Source organism: Rhynchophorus ferrugineus, unplaced genomic scaffold, assembly GCF_030347505.1.
Source record: "Rhynchophorus ferrugineus isolate W39M unplaced genomic scaffold, kcgeb_rfMv2 rfM2, whole genome shotgun sequence".
NCBI lineage: Eukaryota > Metazoa > Arthropoda > Insecta > Coleoptera > Curculionidae > Rhynchophorus > Rhynchophorus ferrugineus.
The window spans coordinates 66,182,972-66,202,155 of NW_027472581.1; the positions used below are offsets into that span (position 1 = coordinate 66,182,972).

At 32.3% G+C, this 19,184-nt stretch overlaps 2 protein-coding genes across 2 annotated transcripts in view; one reads left to right on the plus strand and one right to left on the minus strand.

Moving 5' to 3' along the window:
- Nucleotides 1-19,184, plus strand: part of LOC143191255 (uncharacterized) — a 182,893-nt gene that overhangs the window by 24,168 nt on the left and 139,541 nt on the right. The window lies entirely within an intron of this gene.
- LOC143190849 (uncharacterized) lies at nt 3,514-18,102 on the minus strand. Its single transcript, XM_076395417.1, has 5 exons — nt 17,722-18,102; nt 17,543-17,661; nt 17,119-17,258; nt 4,777-4,936; nt 3,514-3,546 (listed from the first exon to the last, which is right to left on the minus strand). The coding sequence occupies exons 1-5, from the start codon at nt 18,041-18,043 to the stop codon at nt 3,514-3,516; spliced, it is 774 nt and encodes a 257-aa protein (XP_076251532.1). The 5' UTR covers nt 18,044-18,102.

The following is a 19,184-nucleotide window of genomic DNA, read 5'->3' on the forward strand; positions in this document are numbered from 1 at the left end:
ATTATTAGACAAGAAATACAAATAGATGAGAAAAGGAGTATTGAAAAAGGTGGCAACTGTTTTATTTTAGTTTATTTGTTTTTACATTAAAAAGTTTTTGAGGTTGATGGGAAATATCTCTATATCTCTATCCAGTTAGCTTATATGTGATCTATATTACGTAATCCTGATAACTGATTGAAATGTATTCCACGAAGAAACAAATCACAATACCAAACAATAAGTACTCAAGGTTACACCTTGTTTTAAAAAGCAACAAGTAGATAAAAATAATAGGCTATGAATTCATCTAAATATACTATACAAAAATTCGGTTAGGGAAAAATGGGTAGAGGTATTAAAAAATATAAAAGGCCAAACATTATTTTCATATGTTTTTAACATAAGATGATCAATGAGATCGACAACTGATATAATTTCTAGATTTATTTACGTATAATTCGTATAATTAATATGAGTTCTGCATATATCAAAATCAATAATAAGGAACGATATGTAAATATACATGAATCAAATATTGAGTATAATATCCGTATTCACGAAATGAAAAAATTAAATAGGTAAAATGGAAATTGGGTTGTAGGTAGTTTCAAATATCAAAAATAATTTAGAAGAAATAGTTTCTACTAATTGGATTTTCTGCTGAATGGATTTGAAAGATTTTCTACTCCAGTTTGGCAAATTGTTCTCTAGTGGAGGATACATAAAATGTCAAATATATACTAGAACATTCAGTATTAATGGATTCGCCGTTCTGATATAAAACACGCAAGTATTTTCTGTATTTGTTCGAGCTTAAAGTTCTGTTAAAGCTACATTTGATGCAATAATACTAACTAGGAAAGGAAACAATTAACACATTAACAAAAATATTGAGTATTTTCTAAAACATATTTTCTATAAAAAGATGAAGATCGGCCAATAGAGTGGTAAGCACATAATGGTCTGTAGGCTGAACTTTGAATTTAACAACTGATAATATTTAAATATTAGTAATAGAAAATAATAACAATATGAAATATATGATTTGAATATTGACTATGATTTATCCAATGATGCATTTCAGTAATATTTTCTTTGGATTAAATGGATATAAATTAAATATATAAAATAATAAAAGTACCTACAAACAATATTTTGTTAGTTCACAATTCTATATTTTCGGAACTGAGAGTACACAATTTGTTAACACGTATGTGAAATCTTTAAGTTTTTTTAAATTAATAAGCTAGAATTTGACAAATAAATAAGTTTATGATAATGTAGTAGTTGTATGTATGTATTTGTAGCATATGTACTAGTATTTCTTGGAATATTTACTAATTTAGTATGTATTTATGACATTTATTACTTTATGACACATTTTTACTGAATACTATAATATTGTAAAATACTACAGTATGCTTTTTACCTCTTCTTTGTATCTACTTAACCAATACGATGCTGTTGATGCATGAGAATGTTTACCAAATTTCTCACTCTCAATCTCCTATTTTACAAATAGCTTATTTTATATAAATTATCATTTTTACAAACAAATTCATTACCAATCTTCTGTTGTACAAGATAGACGAATACGGAATACGTACATTGGTATGTATTTACCAAATGATCTTTATTTTATAAAAAAAAATTCAACAAATGTTATTTAGGTATCTCGATTTATTTTAAAACTGTATACTGTTTGTCGTATCTCAGTCGAACGAATAATTTTTTATATTTTAATTTTTAACCTGAACAAGATGAACTGCTTAAGATCGGCTCCGAACTACGGTCCTTTGCATTAGGCCCATAGACAGTCCAGTGATCAACTTTTCATGATGATTATCTTCATCATTTCGTCAACAACCATCACATAAATCATTTGATCTTACTCGGCCTGATTGTTGGAGTGATGGAGTGACCGGGATTTTTATTTCTTGTTATATTTTACAGTATTACTTATGGATAATCGCAGTTACAAATAGACACAAGTATAAAGTACATCCAAAGAATTCGAACCCACGACTATCGAAGCAATAGGTGCATCGGCATGTTGCCTTAATCACTGCGGTTACTAAATCGGCTTGGACCAATATTATATTTGCTCTATACTAGTGATAGGGATATCACTGACATATATGTGAAGGAATAACAATGATCACGTTTGCTGATGATGCTCATTTGATACTTTTGCAGTAAGATACCCTATCGCATTAGATACTGCGGCAATTAATCCGGAAAATATACATCTCAGAGAAAAACTTATTTTACGATGAAATTTTACTTAAAATAAATATTATATGTATTAATACTAAACAGTATCAAGCAAAATAATTTATAAAATATTTAATCATTAGGTGGGATAATATTATAAATAGAAAATAGATCATAATAAAATTATTTATTACATATTAGCTAAAAAGATATAATAGTTTGTTTAATAAATGTTGCCTCTAAAACAAAAAGACCATTTAATGGTTTAAAATACATTACAATGATATTTTTTTTGAAGCTAGTGGGAGATAAATCTTTTTTTTTTTTGACTGAGCGATTCTGAATAAAATAAGTTTATTCCTTTACAAATTTCGCGGTAATCCACGAACAAACTTTTTTTAATACAATCTACAAGCATCTTATGGAAGCTGATGTTTCTTTTAGCCTAGTATCACTGATAAACTATGCCGACTAGATTCATGCTACTCCCCATAATATTGCAATAATGAGTTTACTGTGCGTCGATATTAAAATCATAATAAAGTCGGCTCAGGATACATAACCTATGAAAGGTGGCCTACTAATGTGACGAATTTTAAGAATCGTTATGAATATATTGAGAGGATTACCTGTCAATACCTAATATTACAGTTTTGGTTAACTTGTCCAATGTCTCATTAGATATGGCCGATAGTTTCAATCAATTTCTCTTAGATTTGCTAGCTTAAAAAAAGTTCGAAAAACTAATTGAATAGATCAATAAGATTTAGTTCAAAACTCAAAGCTCAAGACTGCAAATATTAGTTGAAATTACGCTGCTTTTTTATTATAAAACTAGTAATTATTATAATGTTTATATAATATAATAATATATAGAGAATAAAAGTATATTATTAAACTCAAATTACATTATTCTTTTGAAAAACTGATTGTTTAATCGATTTTTCATCAACATATTTTTATAATGAATATATAAATATATCTTCTAATGCAAAGAGATAAAATTTGTAATACTGTGGAAAAATAATCACCAATCAGATTACTTAATACAAATACTTGTCTCTTGATGGTTAATTTGTCTGTTCTAATCAACAAATCCAAGTTCCTGGAACAGACAACGTCATGGTTAAATTTAATTAACAATCTGTAGAGTCTCGGTAATTTACGGTTGACACCGCAACGCTTTTAGATGTAATTATAAGTTGTTTAATTATATTTTGTTCACCTCATATAAATTTATTGTTGTTATTAAACGCTCCATGTAGCGAATTTCTTTGATAAAATAAGCTCTTCATTATTTTTGCACGCAGTCTTCATTCAAGGACCCTTGCTTATTTCACGCCTGTTGAGCTGAAAACAGAGAATGTAAAGTTTAATCCTTTATTTAAATTTAAAAAAATGTTTAGCACAAAGAATGCAGGTCAAGAACAATAACTAAACTAACTTTAGAATGTTCCAAGCAGAAATGCTAAACAAAGACCGTTATCTTATTCATAATTTGTATACAGAACAATGCCTTTGTATTTAATATAAGTAGGTTATGGCTTTTTACACCATTTATTTACAGTGCATGTAATAATATTATCAAAATATTCATAGTTAATTCAATATCAAAACTTTTCGTTGTTAAAACTGCTTAATAATGTTTTGTTAAGAAGAGTTACCTGTTATGAAAAGTATAATTAGTGGCTAATTAATATTTCGCCATTTTGTCTAAATACTGAATTCAATATGAACAAATTTCTTGAGGTTATGCAATTGTCGATTCATTTTCGGATAGATTTATGAATTTACTTTTTACTGCTTGAACACATATACTCTGATATCATGACGATGCATTGGTGTTTGGACCTGGCAACAACAAAATTATAATTTCATTCTAGTCTGGAATATATTCTTACACATGACGACAATATGATAATTGAATAATTTATGCGGTACCTCTTTTGTCGACATCAGTTGTTCCATCACGTTATTCATGATAGCTTTAGATTACTCATATATATATAGTCATCAGTACGAAGCTTCCCTTAATTAAACTTAATGTATCGTAATAGCTTATTTTCAATTTTCATATACATATCAACAATGTGTTGATGAAATAGCTGGCATCATTATGTTATTATCTTGATCGGCATGGATCGTAGAACTTCGTAAAAGATGCGTTAACTGATATTAATATTCTCCGTTCCAAAGTATCAATGGATTTTGCCAAGCAACGTATCATCGGCATAGTGTTATCTCCGCATTATATACGTATATCTCGACGTTTAAATGGATCGCCATTCATAACAATTGCAACTTCATTAATAGTTGGTACATTGTATCTTCTAAGTACGTTACATATAATACTTTGCCTAATTTAATGATAATAAAGTAGTTGTTGTTTTGTAATCTATTTGAATCAATGTTGAATAACTGGGCCAATTGGTTATGATTTTGCAAAAAAGTTATCAAAGGCGTTAACGTTTTGTGTAATATTTTAGATATGGTCTTTTTATCAATACATGGTGATTGGTGAGTGACCTACTTAGAGACCATTTTTCAATATATACGCTTTGGATAGATACCTAATCTTACCTCGCCTAGTTGCTGACGCGACTGGGCTATATTTTCTTTATTGGATTTTACACTCTCGCCTACGTACTTCACAAACATACATTTATAACCATGTCCTGCGAATCGAACTCGCAACTCTAGCAACAGTAGGATGACCTTCCCATCACTCTGGCCACTGCAACTAACAATTCGATAATTGAATAAGTATGAATACCTTTAAAAAATATTGAATATAAAGCAAATTAATGCTTTGATTATAATTTATAGATGCGATTACTGAAAATCTTAGAGACGCCAAGGTTCTATGGAATAGTTCGCAATTAATGCAGTGTATCTCTAAGTTGCAGTAGAAAATGTACAATGCTTATTGAGGTTAATTCAAGAATGAATATAGATTTTAATATTTACGATATTATTGCAGAATTATTTGGTGGCTTTACTGGACCACATTGTGTTGGGTTTAAGCCCATTGATTTTGGTTACGTTGAATAACTTTATATTCCTCGACAAATAAAACGGACTAATTTCTAATTTAATTTAATTTTAATCACTCGGTAAAAATTAAATCAAGGAATACCCAAAAGGTTGTAAGATTAGAGCTAGAGCAGGAAATGCCTAATATTAATATATTTCTATGTTATCAAAAATACGCGAACCATTGTAGAATTATTCAAAATAAATTATTCGAATCTAATTAACCACCTAAAACAAGTAGTTGGTACCAATATTTGAGAAATAAGTATGTCATCAAAAAACTTTCGAATAGTTATCGCATTATTAGCTAGATTGCTTAAAGTGATATAAATATACTTATAGCATTTAGGTTGTATAGAGTATACAGTCTTTGGTCTTGTATTTTGATGATGACATTCAAACGAAATATTGGCAAAATCAGATCAATATTGCACAAAATGTTTGGATTTCAGGAAATATTATAGGTATCCATCCATCCGGTAGATTTGCAAAAAGCTAAACTTATAAGAATTTGCCAACAATTTCGATACATTGAATGCTGGAAGATATTAAATTATAAGTAAAATTGTTACTGGATGTCACACTTACATACTGTATCTCAATATTTCTATTCACTAGAAAGCCGCCGAATATGGACACATGTTTCAATTAGATAAAAATATTACTGTGAAGTCTTGTTATGACTGTGTTCCTAAAGATAGCTCTCTGACAGCTGGAACGAACTATGGAAAGGACGAATGGTGTATTATTGTGAAGGCATTTATTCAAGCATTTATTAATTTTAAGAAATGTTGAATGACATTCAGTAGGGACAGTGGAACCTAACTGTTCGATGGTTTTAATATTAGTTCCCTATATAATAACTGTTATTCATTTGGTATTATTGAGTTGTTAAATATTTTAACATTGCTTTTGTTGTTTGGTTTGAAAAAATATTATGACCGAACTTCTCCGTCATATCCACAAACACAGAGGAATTAGAAGTGTATTTCCCATGTATTACCTGTGAACCAGTTCATTTGCCACCAGAGGGCACGACTGACAATATTTTCTTAATGATAATAACAATAATAAAAATAGGAAAAATAAAAAGATAATAAAAGTTTAACATTTTATTTAAATATATGCAAAATTTACATTGCAAATATTATTTAAAAAATCCTTAAAATGTTCTATGTTTAATGACAAAATATTGTACTAACAATGCATTAAAACTTAATATTAAAGATTTAACACAAAACTTATACTTTTAAATTTACAAAGTTTAATAAACTATTATTGTTAATATGTTTAATAAATTATTGATTGTTTATCGTGTTGAAAAATGCAGGCATTTGCTGATATAATATATTGAATAGACTGCTATTTAAAATGTACACTACAAACATTTTTGCTCTTATTTAAGACCTCGGAAGAGATTCCCATCAGTTTTTCATTATTTATTGCTAAAATCCATTTCTGACATAGAGTATTTGAAACGGTACTACATCCTGGTACGCAACATCTGAAATTTCTTCAGATTTAAATTAATCACTTTAACTAAAAAGGAACCATAAAAACGCTGTTAACAAAATAAGAATATTTAACACGTAAGTTTATAAGTTAGCTTTCTCAGCCATGGTAAAAATGCTCCAATTCGACAGAAGCTTTTCAGTTTTCAACAGAAGCTTTGTCGAAAAAAAATAAACCGAAATTCTCTGTATATAAATCGAATTGTTTCTATAGGAAGTATAACATATAATTACCAAAACTCCAAAATATACTGTAACTTTTTGATTTTTGGACCAAATTTGGTACTCTACGCCTTATTTTCTAGAACAGCCTTCTGAAAGCAGAAAGTGTCAAATTTCAACTTTGCTACTAAATTTATACATCGAGCCACATAGCTGTAAATGAACAAACTAAAACATTGTTTTCCATGCACCTATTTAAAATACCTTTCTAAATTCTCAATATTTTGTGGTCATATCCCAAAGAAATCTGCATTGAAAGGGTGAAATTAGTGGCGGTTTCATCGCTTACTACAGTATGTAGTATGTAGCATATTGTAACTGGCGATGAAAGGAGAATCTAGTGTGACAATACCAAGAGCAAAATTTATGAGATATTTCAGGAGCGCCATACACATCGACACCGAAGCGGAATATTAATAGCCATTAGAGTTGTGAAGGACAGATGTGTTGAAGCTCCAGTAGGAAGTTCTGCTGCACTCATGATACCTACCGGTCATAATGCTTTCTGATTACAACTTGTTCAAGTCGAGGCAGCATGGTTTGAATGGTACACAGTAAAAACCAACTTCGTTCTTTCGACACGGTATCCCCATGTTGCCAGAACGATGGAAAAAAGTTGAAGAAATGAAAATATTTTGATCTCCATATATATTACCAATTCTTCTCAATAAAAGCATTTTTAAATTGAAACAGTGATCACAATGAACGCAAGAATATTAAAGGAAAATGAAAAAAATTTCGGTCCTGCAGATTTTGTAATAACAATTATGGTATGGAATATTTTTCCTCAACTTTAGATTAATTATTATTAATTATATAGAGTATAAAACCTAAATCCTCTAAAGATATTAATATCAAAAAATGCCTTTCTCATTTTAACTAACTTTTAGGATAAGCCTATGTAATTATAATTCTTTTTCATCTCTAAATTATCCAACCCATTATCCTGAGGAAACAATTTGACTTAAAAAAAACAGCGAGGCCCTTAATGTTTTTTTCTCGTGGTTATTTTCTGGCCTCATCTTAATATTCGCTAATTGATTATCCCTCCACCACAACAGGAATGCCAGTGGAGGCGCTCTTTAATTAAAATGACCAGAAAAAAATTTAATCCTGCCGCGTCAGATCATATATCACAGTTTGCCATTGGAGAATAATTTTTCATAAATCTAACCATAGAGAGTGATATTGATTGAAGATCGGAAAACGTGTTATATATTACCGGAGGTAATTAAACTTTTTATTACCAAAAGAATTATTATTAATATTTATTACAGGTTGTTCATGATACTTTTCTTTTATTTTTAGTTCAATTACAGTTCATGGTACGAATTTATTTTGCTGTAGAATATGTTATATGCAATATTCGTAATCTTACATTGGTTTCGTTTTTTTTTTCTAAGTAGAGCCAGACATAGATTCAACAAATCAAGTAAAAAGTCTCTAATAAAATGTTAACGTTCACATTTAACATCTGCTAAGAACAAACCTTCAAATATTTGTAATTTTGTATAAGTATCGCGTATTTTTCTTTTTATAATGTAATTTTGTTAGCTTGCTTTTAGAAAAATATGTTGACTGTTTTTAAATAAATTGTCAAAAATGCCAAAAGAACACGAAAGGAATTCTCAAACTGAACTAAATATTAGACTATAAGAGATCATTTTAAGTTGAAATTGGTACGTTTGAATCAATAATTGGAGAATGAGAGGCATTATTCAAAATTAAGGTCAATTACAAAATCAAAAAACCGTACCCGTTAGTCGGGAAATGGGTAAAGTCAAAGATATTAGTTTAATGGTCAATTGTAAAGTCATTAGTAGTATTTATGTTATATAATAACTGCTTGAATGTACGTTTTGATCTATTTAGTAACTTTGTTTCACTGTTCAATAAGTCGTCTCTTCTTTCCATAACATAAAACAATCTTTTTTAAGTAAAATACTAGTTTATTTTTTATTTAAAATCCTTTTCCATTTTATAATTGGCGCAGCATGTAGGATTCCGGGGAGATAATAAGGCTGTTCTCGTTTAAATTCATTCAATTATCCGGATTCATATTAATTATCAAGAAAAGTCATTCAAGACAGGTTGACGTTGGATTTGCAATACGTCACGTACCTAGGTCTTCACTCCGACCGGCGGTTCGGTTGGCATTCCCAAATCCAGAAAGTAATCCAAAAAGGTTCGGGGATAACAAACCTGCTATCTTCTCTGATCTGCCCTTCTAGCAAACTTCCCATCTCCATCAAAGGCTTATTTTACAAGATGTTAATTCGGTCCGTACTCCTCTACGGATCTAATGTCTACTTCAAGTTTGTTACACCCAACCAGGTCAAACGGCTTTTCCAAAATAAGCTCCTCAGGAGAATATTAAACTCTTAATGGTTTGTCAGAAATAATCAAATTCATAGGGAAACTGACACTCCAGTAATCAAGCACTTCATATCTCAATCATTCCACAAACAACAACTCAGCTCAATTTCTCTGAAAACGCACTTGTTCGCGAGCTGGTCGACATGCTGGGAGCTTAGCACCGCGTCACCGCCAAGCTCTCCCCTTTTCCAGGCTGAAACGACCTCATCCGTCGCTACAGTCATAACTTTTGCCCCCACACAACAGTATCCAGTTGTGTGTTAACTCAGGTTCGCGAATCAATAGAATCGCCAGGCCCTTGTGCCCAATAATGGCAGCCCGATCAGCGGGTGCCATAACCCCAAATTTAATGCAATAGCAGTAGCGATCCACAGGGGTCAACTGTGAGGCGGTTTCGGTTTAGTGTATTGGTAAGCCCACAGGCAGTCCCACATAACCCGGTCCAACTTGTCACTCCAGGGCAAGTCTCCGCGACCAGGTATGCGTCATGCATTCCACCGCCTGGTTTTTAGACCAGAACAAAAAAAAATGGATTTGCAATGGTTCTGCATTTACTCTAAGCGTTTCTTAGTGTAGTTAAGTGGAGGGCAAAAGTTTCACAACTGAAACTGTAAGGTCACAAAAGGTGGATTAAAGGTACTCAACCACCCCTAGCCACAAAGTATTCCAAGTAAGAAACATTCAAGCATTGCAAAATACCTCTATGTTGGTCTGTTTTCTAAAAGATAAGAACCTTCACTGATAAACGGGTTGTGTACAGTAATACAATCCTAAGGCTGCCTGGTGAAATTGAAGATTTTCCTCTAAATTGATAATGAGCGATGAAGCCCAGTTTCTTCTCAGTGGCCACGTAAATAATCAGAACAGTCGATTTTGGGGAACACAGAATACCCAATTAATTCATGAAACATCATTGCATCCACGAAAAGCTATTCTATGGTGTAGTCTAGATGTATTCATGCTGAAAACATCATTGGTCCCTATTTTTTTTAATAATGACCAAGGTGTTGCAGTTACCATAATTGCTGAACGGGATATAAGACATGATTCGAAATTTTCTTGTGCCTGAAATTGAAGAATACGGTCTAGAGGAGGTTTCAGGAAACTAGGTTTCAGTAAGATGGAGCCACAGCACACACAGGTCGTTCAACAATTCAATTATTGAATGAGGTTTTTTCACAAAGACTAATTTCTCGAAGTGGCGATTTAGCATGGCCAGCCAGATTTCAGGATTTAACAGCGCCAGATTTTTTCTTATAGGGTTGTTTAAAATCAAAAGTTTATGTGAATAAGCACCAAATTATTCAACATGTTAAAGGCTATATTCGTCACGAAAGTGAAGAAATATAATGTCAGATGTTGCAGGATGTCATGAAAAATTCCTTAAAAAGAACCAAAGGTTGCATAGCGAATCGCGGTCACGGTTTAGCCGATATAAATTTTCAATCATAATGAAAAAATATATATAAAGATCAAATAAACTTTTTATGAAAACCAAACTTACTTATCTTTTCTTTGAGCAAAGCTATAGGCAAAATGGTATCGGGACTTTTGCCCAACGTTGTACTACCTGAAGTTTTAAATTACATCCGAATATATCCCATTGTTGAATGCGGTACCCATGGTGCTCATAGCTTTCTCAAACTTAATATTTCAGTCAAAATATTGCTTCCATTGGTTAGAAGATAACCAAGATCTCTTTTTTTTTAGTTAATCGACGTTCCAATGAAAATAAACTTAAATATAGTTGTTTCAAAACCTAATATACATATAAATGTTGAACGCATGAAACTTTTTTAGATCATACGGATATAAAATATATAAAAGAATTATCCCCTAAATATGCTGCAATAAAATATTCGTACAAACATCCTCAATATATATATATATATATATATATATATATATATATATATATATATATATATATATATATATATATATATATACATTAAAGCGCCTTAACTATTTTAATAAATACTTCGTCAACATAAAATTATTTATGTCAAAAGTCCCAGGCTTCACGAAATTAGAATCGTCAACGTAAATAGCATCCCAGAAACGTATATCATTACAGACCCTACTTCTAAAATTTGAGGATACGCCGTCTTATGAAGGACCTTTTCAGTCCTTATTGCCGTTTCATAAAGCCCAATTGCACAGAAGCCACGAGATTATTTAAGTGGAATTGCGGTAAATCAGAAGTTCACGTACTGGAGAGATTATACTCTATTCAGGACATTATATCACTAGAATTAAGGAATTCTGTATGACTTTACCTTCAGATACCGATAACTTAATTAACAGTTATGCGTATAACTTAATAATTAATAATATAATATGATTTTAACATATTTTTCTGCAAATCTGTTTTAAATAAAAACTAGAATTTTATTATAGAAATGTTGTCCATTATTTTATGAAAATAAAAATGAATCAAGAAGTCAAGCAAAGAAATGTTTTAGAGCGTTTTGCCATCGATAAACACACATCGTCTAATGTTTTAAACAGTCGTACTAAAAAGGACAACCGGTAGTCAGATAGGGCCAAGTTTGGAAAATATACCGCGTGAGGGGGAAATTTTGCGTCATTCTTTTCTGAGATCTAGTGTTATTATAGTTTAACTGCTTCATTATCTAGTGAATAACATTAAAAGTGCAAATTGGAAACTGCCTTTGTGTTTAAAATCTGATTACACAAAAACTATTGCACATTTACCTGAGAAAATATTGCCCAATGCTATCCGCAACAGTGGTCCCTCTTTCGGGTAACTTCAATATAGTTAAATTGCTGCTATGTCTGCTGACTGCTTTTGCAGACCTTCTACTAGTGACCGGAATAGATATATATGATAAGTCAAAAAAGTAATATTTGGAAAATACGACAGATGCTGTGCTAATAGATTTTTGTTGACCTCTAGTAAGTGAGCAATTTCTAGCTGAGTTTGGCAACAAACTTCGCCTAGCATCTTCTCCAAGTCTTCAAAGTTTTCACTGCGCTGAGATACATTTTGTCTTCTACACACAATTCACCTGATTTCAATCATTTCAGGTACGTTATTTCACTGGTATACTCGTTACCATATATCTGGTTATTTCACCATGTTATTTTTGTGATTAAAGGCCAAAAGGAACATTTAACAAAAATTGCACTTGATGAGCACAAAATTGGGCATTTTACTCACTTAAATATACATCACGCTGTATGTAATTCGTAAATGTTAATCATAAATTGTTAATGTTAAATGTTAATCATAGATCTTGAATGGGTTTCCGTTGGCGCAATCATTTATAAAACGACTGCAACAATATATTAAGCATATAAACCTATATATTGAAAATATATCATGTAATATTGAGCATTAGTGATGCGACGGCAAGAAGAATTACTATTTTCTTCGCTCAAATTACAAAAAACACAAAGAAAATAGTACGCATATGGAGATTAGCGAGTATAAAACATCCACATTGCAAAGTACTCGAAGTGGAAATATTAGAAAAAGGGATCAATTACGTTAGCATGCCGTTTTTTCGACACAGACAGTTTCCTGAATAGATTGAAACCACATGTTGCTAGATTCGGTGAATACTACGATATTTTGATGGTAAAAATATGTTAATATAGACGTTTCTTTATCATATTTTGGCTGATATAGGCCCCACAATAGACTTAGATATTAAGGTAAAAACACAGCCGCCACAGCCAGATAGATCGCACTTCTTTTAAATAATTACCTTCAAATTGTTAAAAAAATTAAATTCTTTTTATTTGAGTTTTCGAACTGAAGTTTTCTGCTTATTAAACAAAATGTAAAACCAATTTATATTGGATACTAGCTGACCCGACAGACTTCATCCTGTCAAAAAGATTTGTAATGTGGCAGTTTTTGTGCCTACGTATTTTAAAAAATTCTCCTGAACAGAACCATCACCCTGGTGATAGGGCGTTGTGAATAAAAAATAATTAAATAAAACATATATAAGGATTGAAAAGTAAGTAATCGCTTTATTGTTAATCATGTGAATCATAATTATTATTATTATTATCATTGTAGTGCTTTGTGGTATACGATGTTTTTTGTTTGATTACCTGGCGCATAGATAAACAAATCTGATGGTTTTCCAACACGGGAACAGGCAACATACAATTGACCATGTGAGAAACATGGGTTTTCTAGATTAATACCACAAACACTTAATGATTGCCCCTGGGACTTGTTTATAGTCATAGCAAAAGCAAGCCGCACTGGAAACTGTAGTCGTTTAAACTCAAATGGCACGTCAGTCGGAATCATTGGGATGCGCGGTATGAGAACATCTTCTCCTTTATACTTTCCTTTGAGTATAGTTGCTTCTATCACATTGTTTAGTAATTTTTTTATCGCTAACCGTGTACCGTTGCAAAGACGCGGTTGGTTGATATTTCGCAACATTATAACCACCGATCCAACCTTTAATTGAAGATTGTGAGGTGGCAATCCTGGCAAATCCAGCGAGTTTAAAAATTCCGGTGGATAGTTGACTACATCATCTTGATTAGTAGCCGAATCAACTGATTTATATATCCTCAATTCGCCTGTAATTTGTTCTTGAATTTTGAAATTTAATTCATTTACATCTATGTTTTTTGCAGCCAGTATAGCTCGTTCGCTCAACCAATCATGGTTTCTGTAATTTTGAGAAACATCTGGAAACACCTTCTGAATAAGTTCATCTTTTGATCGAGTTAACTGACAAAAACTTTGAGGAAAGTTAATGCAGCCAGTCAACATGTCTATAGGAAATTTGCCATTACCAATGTCAATGAGTTGTTTAGAGAATATGTTTCCAGATTGGTCATTTTGCAACTCGACATGCATATTCTTGCTTAAATGAAGTACTTTGACATGTTTCCACAAATTGGAGGACTTTAGACATGCATTGAGTTCATCAGCTGGCGTTGATCGTGGAATCACTGGCAATGTTTGACGAAAATCTCCTGCTAATAAAATCATTGCACCACCAAATCGGTTATTATTGCTACGTAGATCTTTAAGGTTCTGTCTAAAGCCTCCAAAGATTTTTTATGTGCCATCGTGCATTCATCCCAAACAATCAATTTACATTGCTGCAAAACCTTTGCCATTGCAGAGTTCTTCGAAACGTTGCAGGTTGGAGTTTCATTGCTTTGCATATTTAATGGCAATTTTAGTGCTGAATGGGCTGTTCGACCACCTTCAAGCAAAGTTGCTGCGATTCCCGACGAAGCGAGTGCAAGTGCAATTTTATTTTGTGAGCGAATTGTTGCTAATATTAATGAAATCAAAAAAGTTTTTCCTGTACCACCAGGTGCATCTAAGAAGTAAATCCCTCCAGTTTCATCATTTGTTACTTTCATAAGAGTTTCAAATACATACTTCTGTTGTTCATTTAACAGTGGAAGATTTGTTTGAATTAATTCTTTCAAGGCGTTGAGATCATACAGTCTTTCTCGATGCAACTCTTGGTTAAAAGCGTCATGCATTGGACGATTGGGCGCGGTCAGGCCTAATTGAATTAATAGTTTGTTTGACATTATCAAGCACGTGTCCTCAATTGAAATCAATGCTTCATTGTAAATTTCTTCACTGATTTGTATATTTGGATTTCCCATTCTATTCCGTATTTGATACAAAATATCATCACACATATAATCTTTGTACTTCATCCACAAATCAATTGGGTTTGATGGGAAGCATGTAGATATGATTATAGAAAAAAATGTTCGTATTTGATGAGCGTGTGATGATATTACAGCATCATTGAGAGTTTGATCCCAATGAGCGTCATTTTCAAGCAATTGCAAACGTTGACAGGCTTCTCTGTAGGATCCACACAATTCACCATCAACAGTTCGTAACTGTTGGAATGATGTTGGGCCACGTACATTGACTAATAGCAGTCGTAAATAAAAACATTCATCATTGCTTGGATGTACTGAATAAATCCGGCCAATCGCATCGGTGGAATATACATCTGTATATCCTGGAACTGGTTTTCCTTGTTTCCGTCGTATAAATCTCCTTGAGGATTGATTCCAGGTATAATATTTTGGCATTTCAGAATATAGCAATGTTTGTGCGAAATCATCGTTTTGGCATGTCTCAAAAAAACTGGTTAATGTAGTAGATGGTGGCTGAGCAGCTCTTTGTACTGCGTTCTGTGCTGTAAAATACACTCTTTGTCCATTTTCTAAATGCACAGCTAAATGAACAACAGAAGGGTGTCTCTCATGAATAGGAAAAGAAAATATTCGCCAAACTGCTTCATTACTACTGACATAGCGGCCCATTTGGTATTGGGTAACTTCATCATTAGAATTCTCTGCACCAATTCCAATCACAGCCACATCACTCCCTTTGGTTACATATTTGCAAATGTATTTAATCGATTTCACTGAATGGCAAGATACAACGTTGATGTGTGCTTTGAACGTCTTTGATAAAATGGGTGAATATGGAACAATCCAACGATTATCTATTTCAATATCTTGTTGATTTAATTTGACAATTGTTGATTTTCCATTGTCTGCTGTCGATCTGCGACGATACAATGGATAACCGTCATTAGCAGTATTTGTTTCCGATATTAATGTCCGTGGATATCGTTTTGAACATTTACCATCCATCATACACGGTGAATTTTGATTAAGAGTTCCACAGGGACCATGTATCATGTTTTTGATAACTACCTCATGCAATCCAGGATCTACTTGTACATTAGGGATTTCAGCTGATATCACTGCATCAACTTCATTTGGCCTTATCTTTTCAACCAACCAAATCAAAATGTGTGCATGTGGCAATCCTCGTTTCTGCCACTCCACAGAATACATCCAGCAGCGTGTCTCACCAAACACATTATGTTTTACGATGAAATTCATTAAAGATTTCAACTTTTGTCTAAAGACTCTGGCTGTAATATCATGACGATCAATGGGTGATTGCCCAGGGAATAACTCCTGCTTAATTTCTATCCATTGCGGATTGCATGTAAATGTGATGAACAAATCTGCTGTACCATAATGACGAACATACGACATGGCATCTTGAGCATATTCGTGCATATGCCGAGGGCTTCCGATGTATGTTGCTGGAAGAATAGTCATCCGACCGACATTCTGTGCATTTCCATCAGTATTAATCGCATCTCGAAGGTGAATATACTCTTCAGATCGGAGTTTGGTTTGATTCAACCTGATGAATGTTAATCTCTCCGTTTCAATTTTAACATACATGTCAACAACATATTTGTGATATAATCGCCGACATTTCAATATGTGATTATCTTCATTTTCCCGAATCATTAGGCGGTATGAATAATAGTTCATTGAACTGACTTTTTTGTTGGTTTCAGAACCTGTAAACAGATTTTGTTTTAATAACATTCAAATACATAATATAGTGACTGTAATGGGATTTATCATTTTTATTGATAAATCGTAGCCATCTTCACCTTGCCAAAATATAATGGGATATTGCAGTGCATCATATGAGCGGTGTGTTTCCTTTATACGTTGTAATTGATCATTCCGACGATGTAAAACAATATCATGGGATTCCAAATTTTCTCCAACTATAACGATAGCAACTTCATCAATAGTTGGTGCATTAAAACGTCTTGTATGTTGACCTGCAGGTGTTTTATCAGCTCTGATTACAATTTTGTGATTATTGGATGGCATCAGATCCAGGGCAGTTTTAAACAATATAATCAATTGATTGTGTTGATGAAATAAAGTTTGTAATTGTTCTACAATAGACCTCTTTACTAAATTGTTATGTGCACAACGCAGATCAATTTCTTGTGGTGAATTGCCCATAAAATAAATTTGCAGGAATTTGTTGTCGCTATCTGACACTGGTAACAGTGAACCTGCTCTGTGATATATTTGCCCTTGTATCTGTAAATAAAAAAAATATTATGGTGTGGTATAAATTAATGGATTGTCAGTGATCAAACTTAAATAATATTTGATCTTAAAAAGTATATATTTAGTTTTAACTAATATCTATCAAATATAAAATATAATAAAAGTGTCACTGAAACTGAATCACCATATAATATGATGACTAAGTGATATATTTCGTAATGATTAAGAAATTGAAGATTAGTAACACATCTTAACTTTGGTGACAGAAAATTTTGTTCGCTAAAATAATTATGAGTAACTGCTATAATACATACCTTGAAAGTTGGCATAAAATTTTCCCGAACTGCATTTGTTGCCCCAAATGAAGTCATTTGAAAGCAATTGTTATATTGTTGGATATGTGTCAAAAAGTGTATAGAATCTGTTCCTATTCCTGAAACCAATGAGTACAATTGTTCTGGTGGTGGATCCATTGGTATCAATTTCACTTTACCATTTGCGCAACACAATCCATTGGCTTCGTTTTTGTATTTTAATGCCTTACAGTGTGAGCAAACCAAGTTCATAGAACCAATAACAACACATTGGTAGTTACTGTAGTCAATTGACACATCGTAACTGAAAGCAGCTCGATTCAAACTTGCGCGATTATTAGTTGAATGTCGCGCTCGCGCTTCACGCGTTTGTGATATCCGAATTCTTTCACGTTCATTTCCGTCGTCACGTTCTTGTGCAGTACGATTAGATCGGTAATTAGCTTGGTTTATAGGATTTCTGGTTCTTCTACCTAAATTGCTTCGTCTTATAGGAGGCATATCAAATATAAATTATTTTTTCACTAATCACAAACTAAACAAACACTAACTAACTAAACACTCTGCACAAAACACGATATACGAATTTGTTTCGTGTATCAGTTGACAATTCATCTGTCATCTGTCAAAAGTCATCCTTTAAACTTTAAGTAACAGACAACTTTTTTTTTTTAAATTTGATATGACTTGAACTCAAATCCTTTTAAGCCGTACGAATTGTTTTATTTATTTAAAATTTGGATATTAAAAATAATAAAACACTGTTGGTAACGCGATTTTTGTTTGACTTATGTAATGACAAAAGAAACGCGAGTTTCGGAACGCGACATTAAACTCCTCCAACTATGTATTCTGTGCTCCAACGCACACACGCACATTGTTTTGATAGATATGATCTTTGACGTTAGGAACACACCTACATTGCTTAGACAACAGTGAGTGCTTGTAATTTAATATGAACTTTATACCATAGCAATAAAGCTCAAATTGACTACGTTTTAGTTACAAATCATTTGTATGGGAAAAAGAAAAGGGCTATTTTTAGGGTTTTTCCAGCAATAATTCTAATTTTTCTCGCCGTAAAAACCATCCTTGAACTTCAACGAACATTCTAAAAAAAGATTTGGGCAAATTGGTCCAGGCGTTGTTGAGTTATGCGCTTACCAACACATTTTGCGATTCATTTTTATATATAAGATTAATTTTTATGGCAATGCTATGCAATTATTCAAAATAAACAAGGAAATTATATTCATATTCATATATAATACCCTCTATTCATATATATATATATATATATATATATATATATATATATATATATATATATATATATATATATATATATTATAAAGTCTCACTTTTACCAAGGAGGGTTTGTCTGGACCGGACCTACTGTTCAACATGGCCTCCGAACCACGGTCCAACTTATAAATCATCCCAGAAGATATCCGGTCTTACCCAGCCTGGATACTGGTAGGATTGGGATCATTTTCCTTGTCGAATTTTACACTCTTGCCTAGGATATTCAAAAATATTAAAAAATCATATATGTAAATTTACGACCCCAACAGGATTCGAACCAGCCACTATCGCAATAGTAGGTGGTGAACCGTTATGTCGTCTTTACCATTGCGCCAAC

Bases quoted from the DNA above. Each gene is read 5' to 3' on its own strand.
- LOC143190849 (XM_076395417.1), bottom strand. From the start codon at position 18,043: ATGCCTCCTATAAGACGAAGCAATTTAGGTAGAAGAACCAGAAATCCT. The intron at 17,662-17,721 runs GTAAAGTGAAAT...CATTGGTTTCAG, and splicing joins TGGATTGTGTTGCGCAAATG to GAATAGGAACAGATTCTATA. The intron at 3,547-4,776 runs GTAAGATTAGGT...CTCTGTTTTCAG, and splicing joins CGCGTCAGCAACTAGGCGAG to CTCAACAGGCGTGAAATAAG.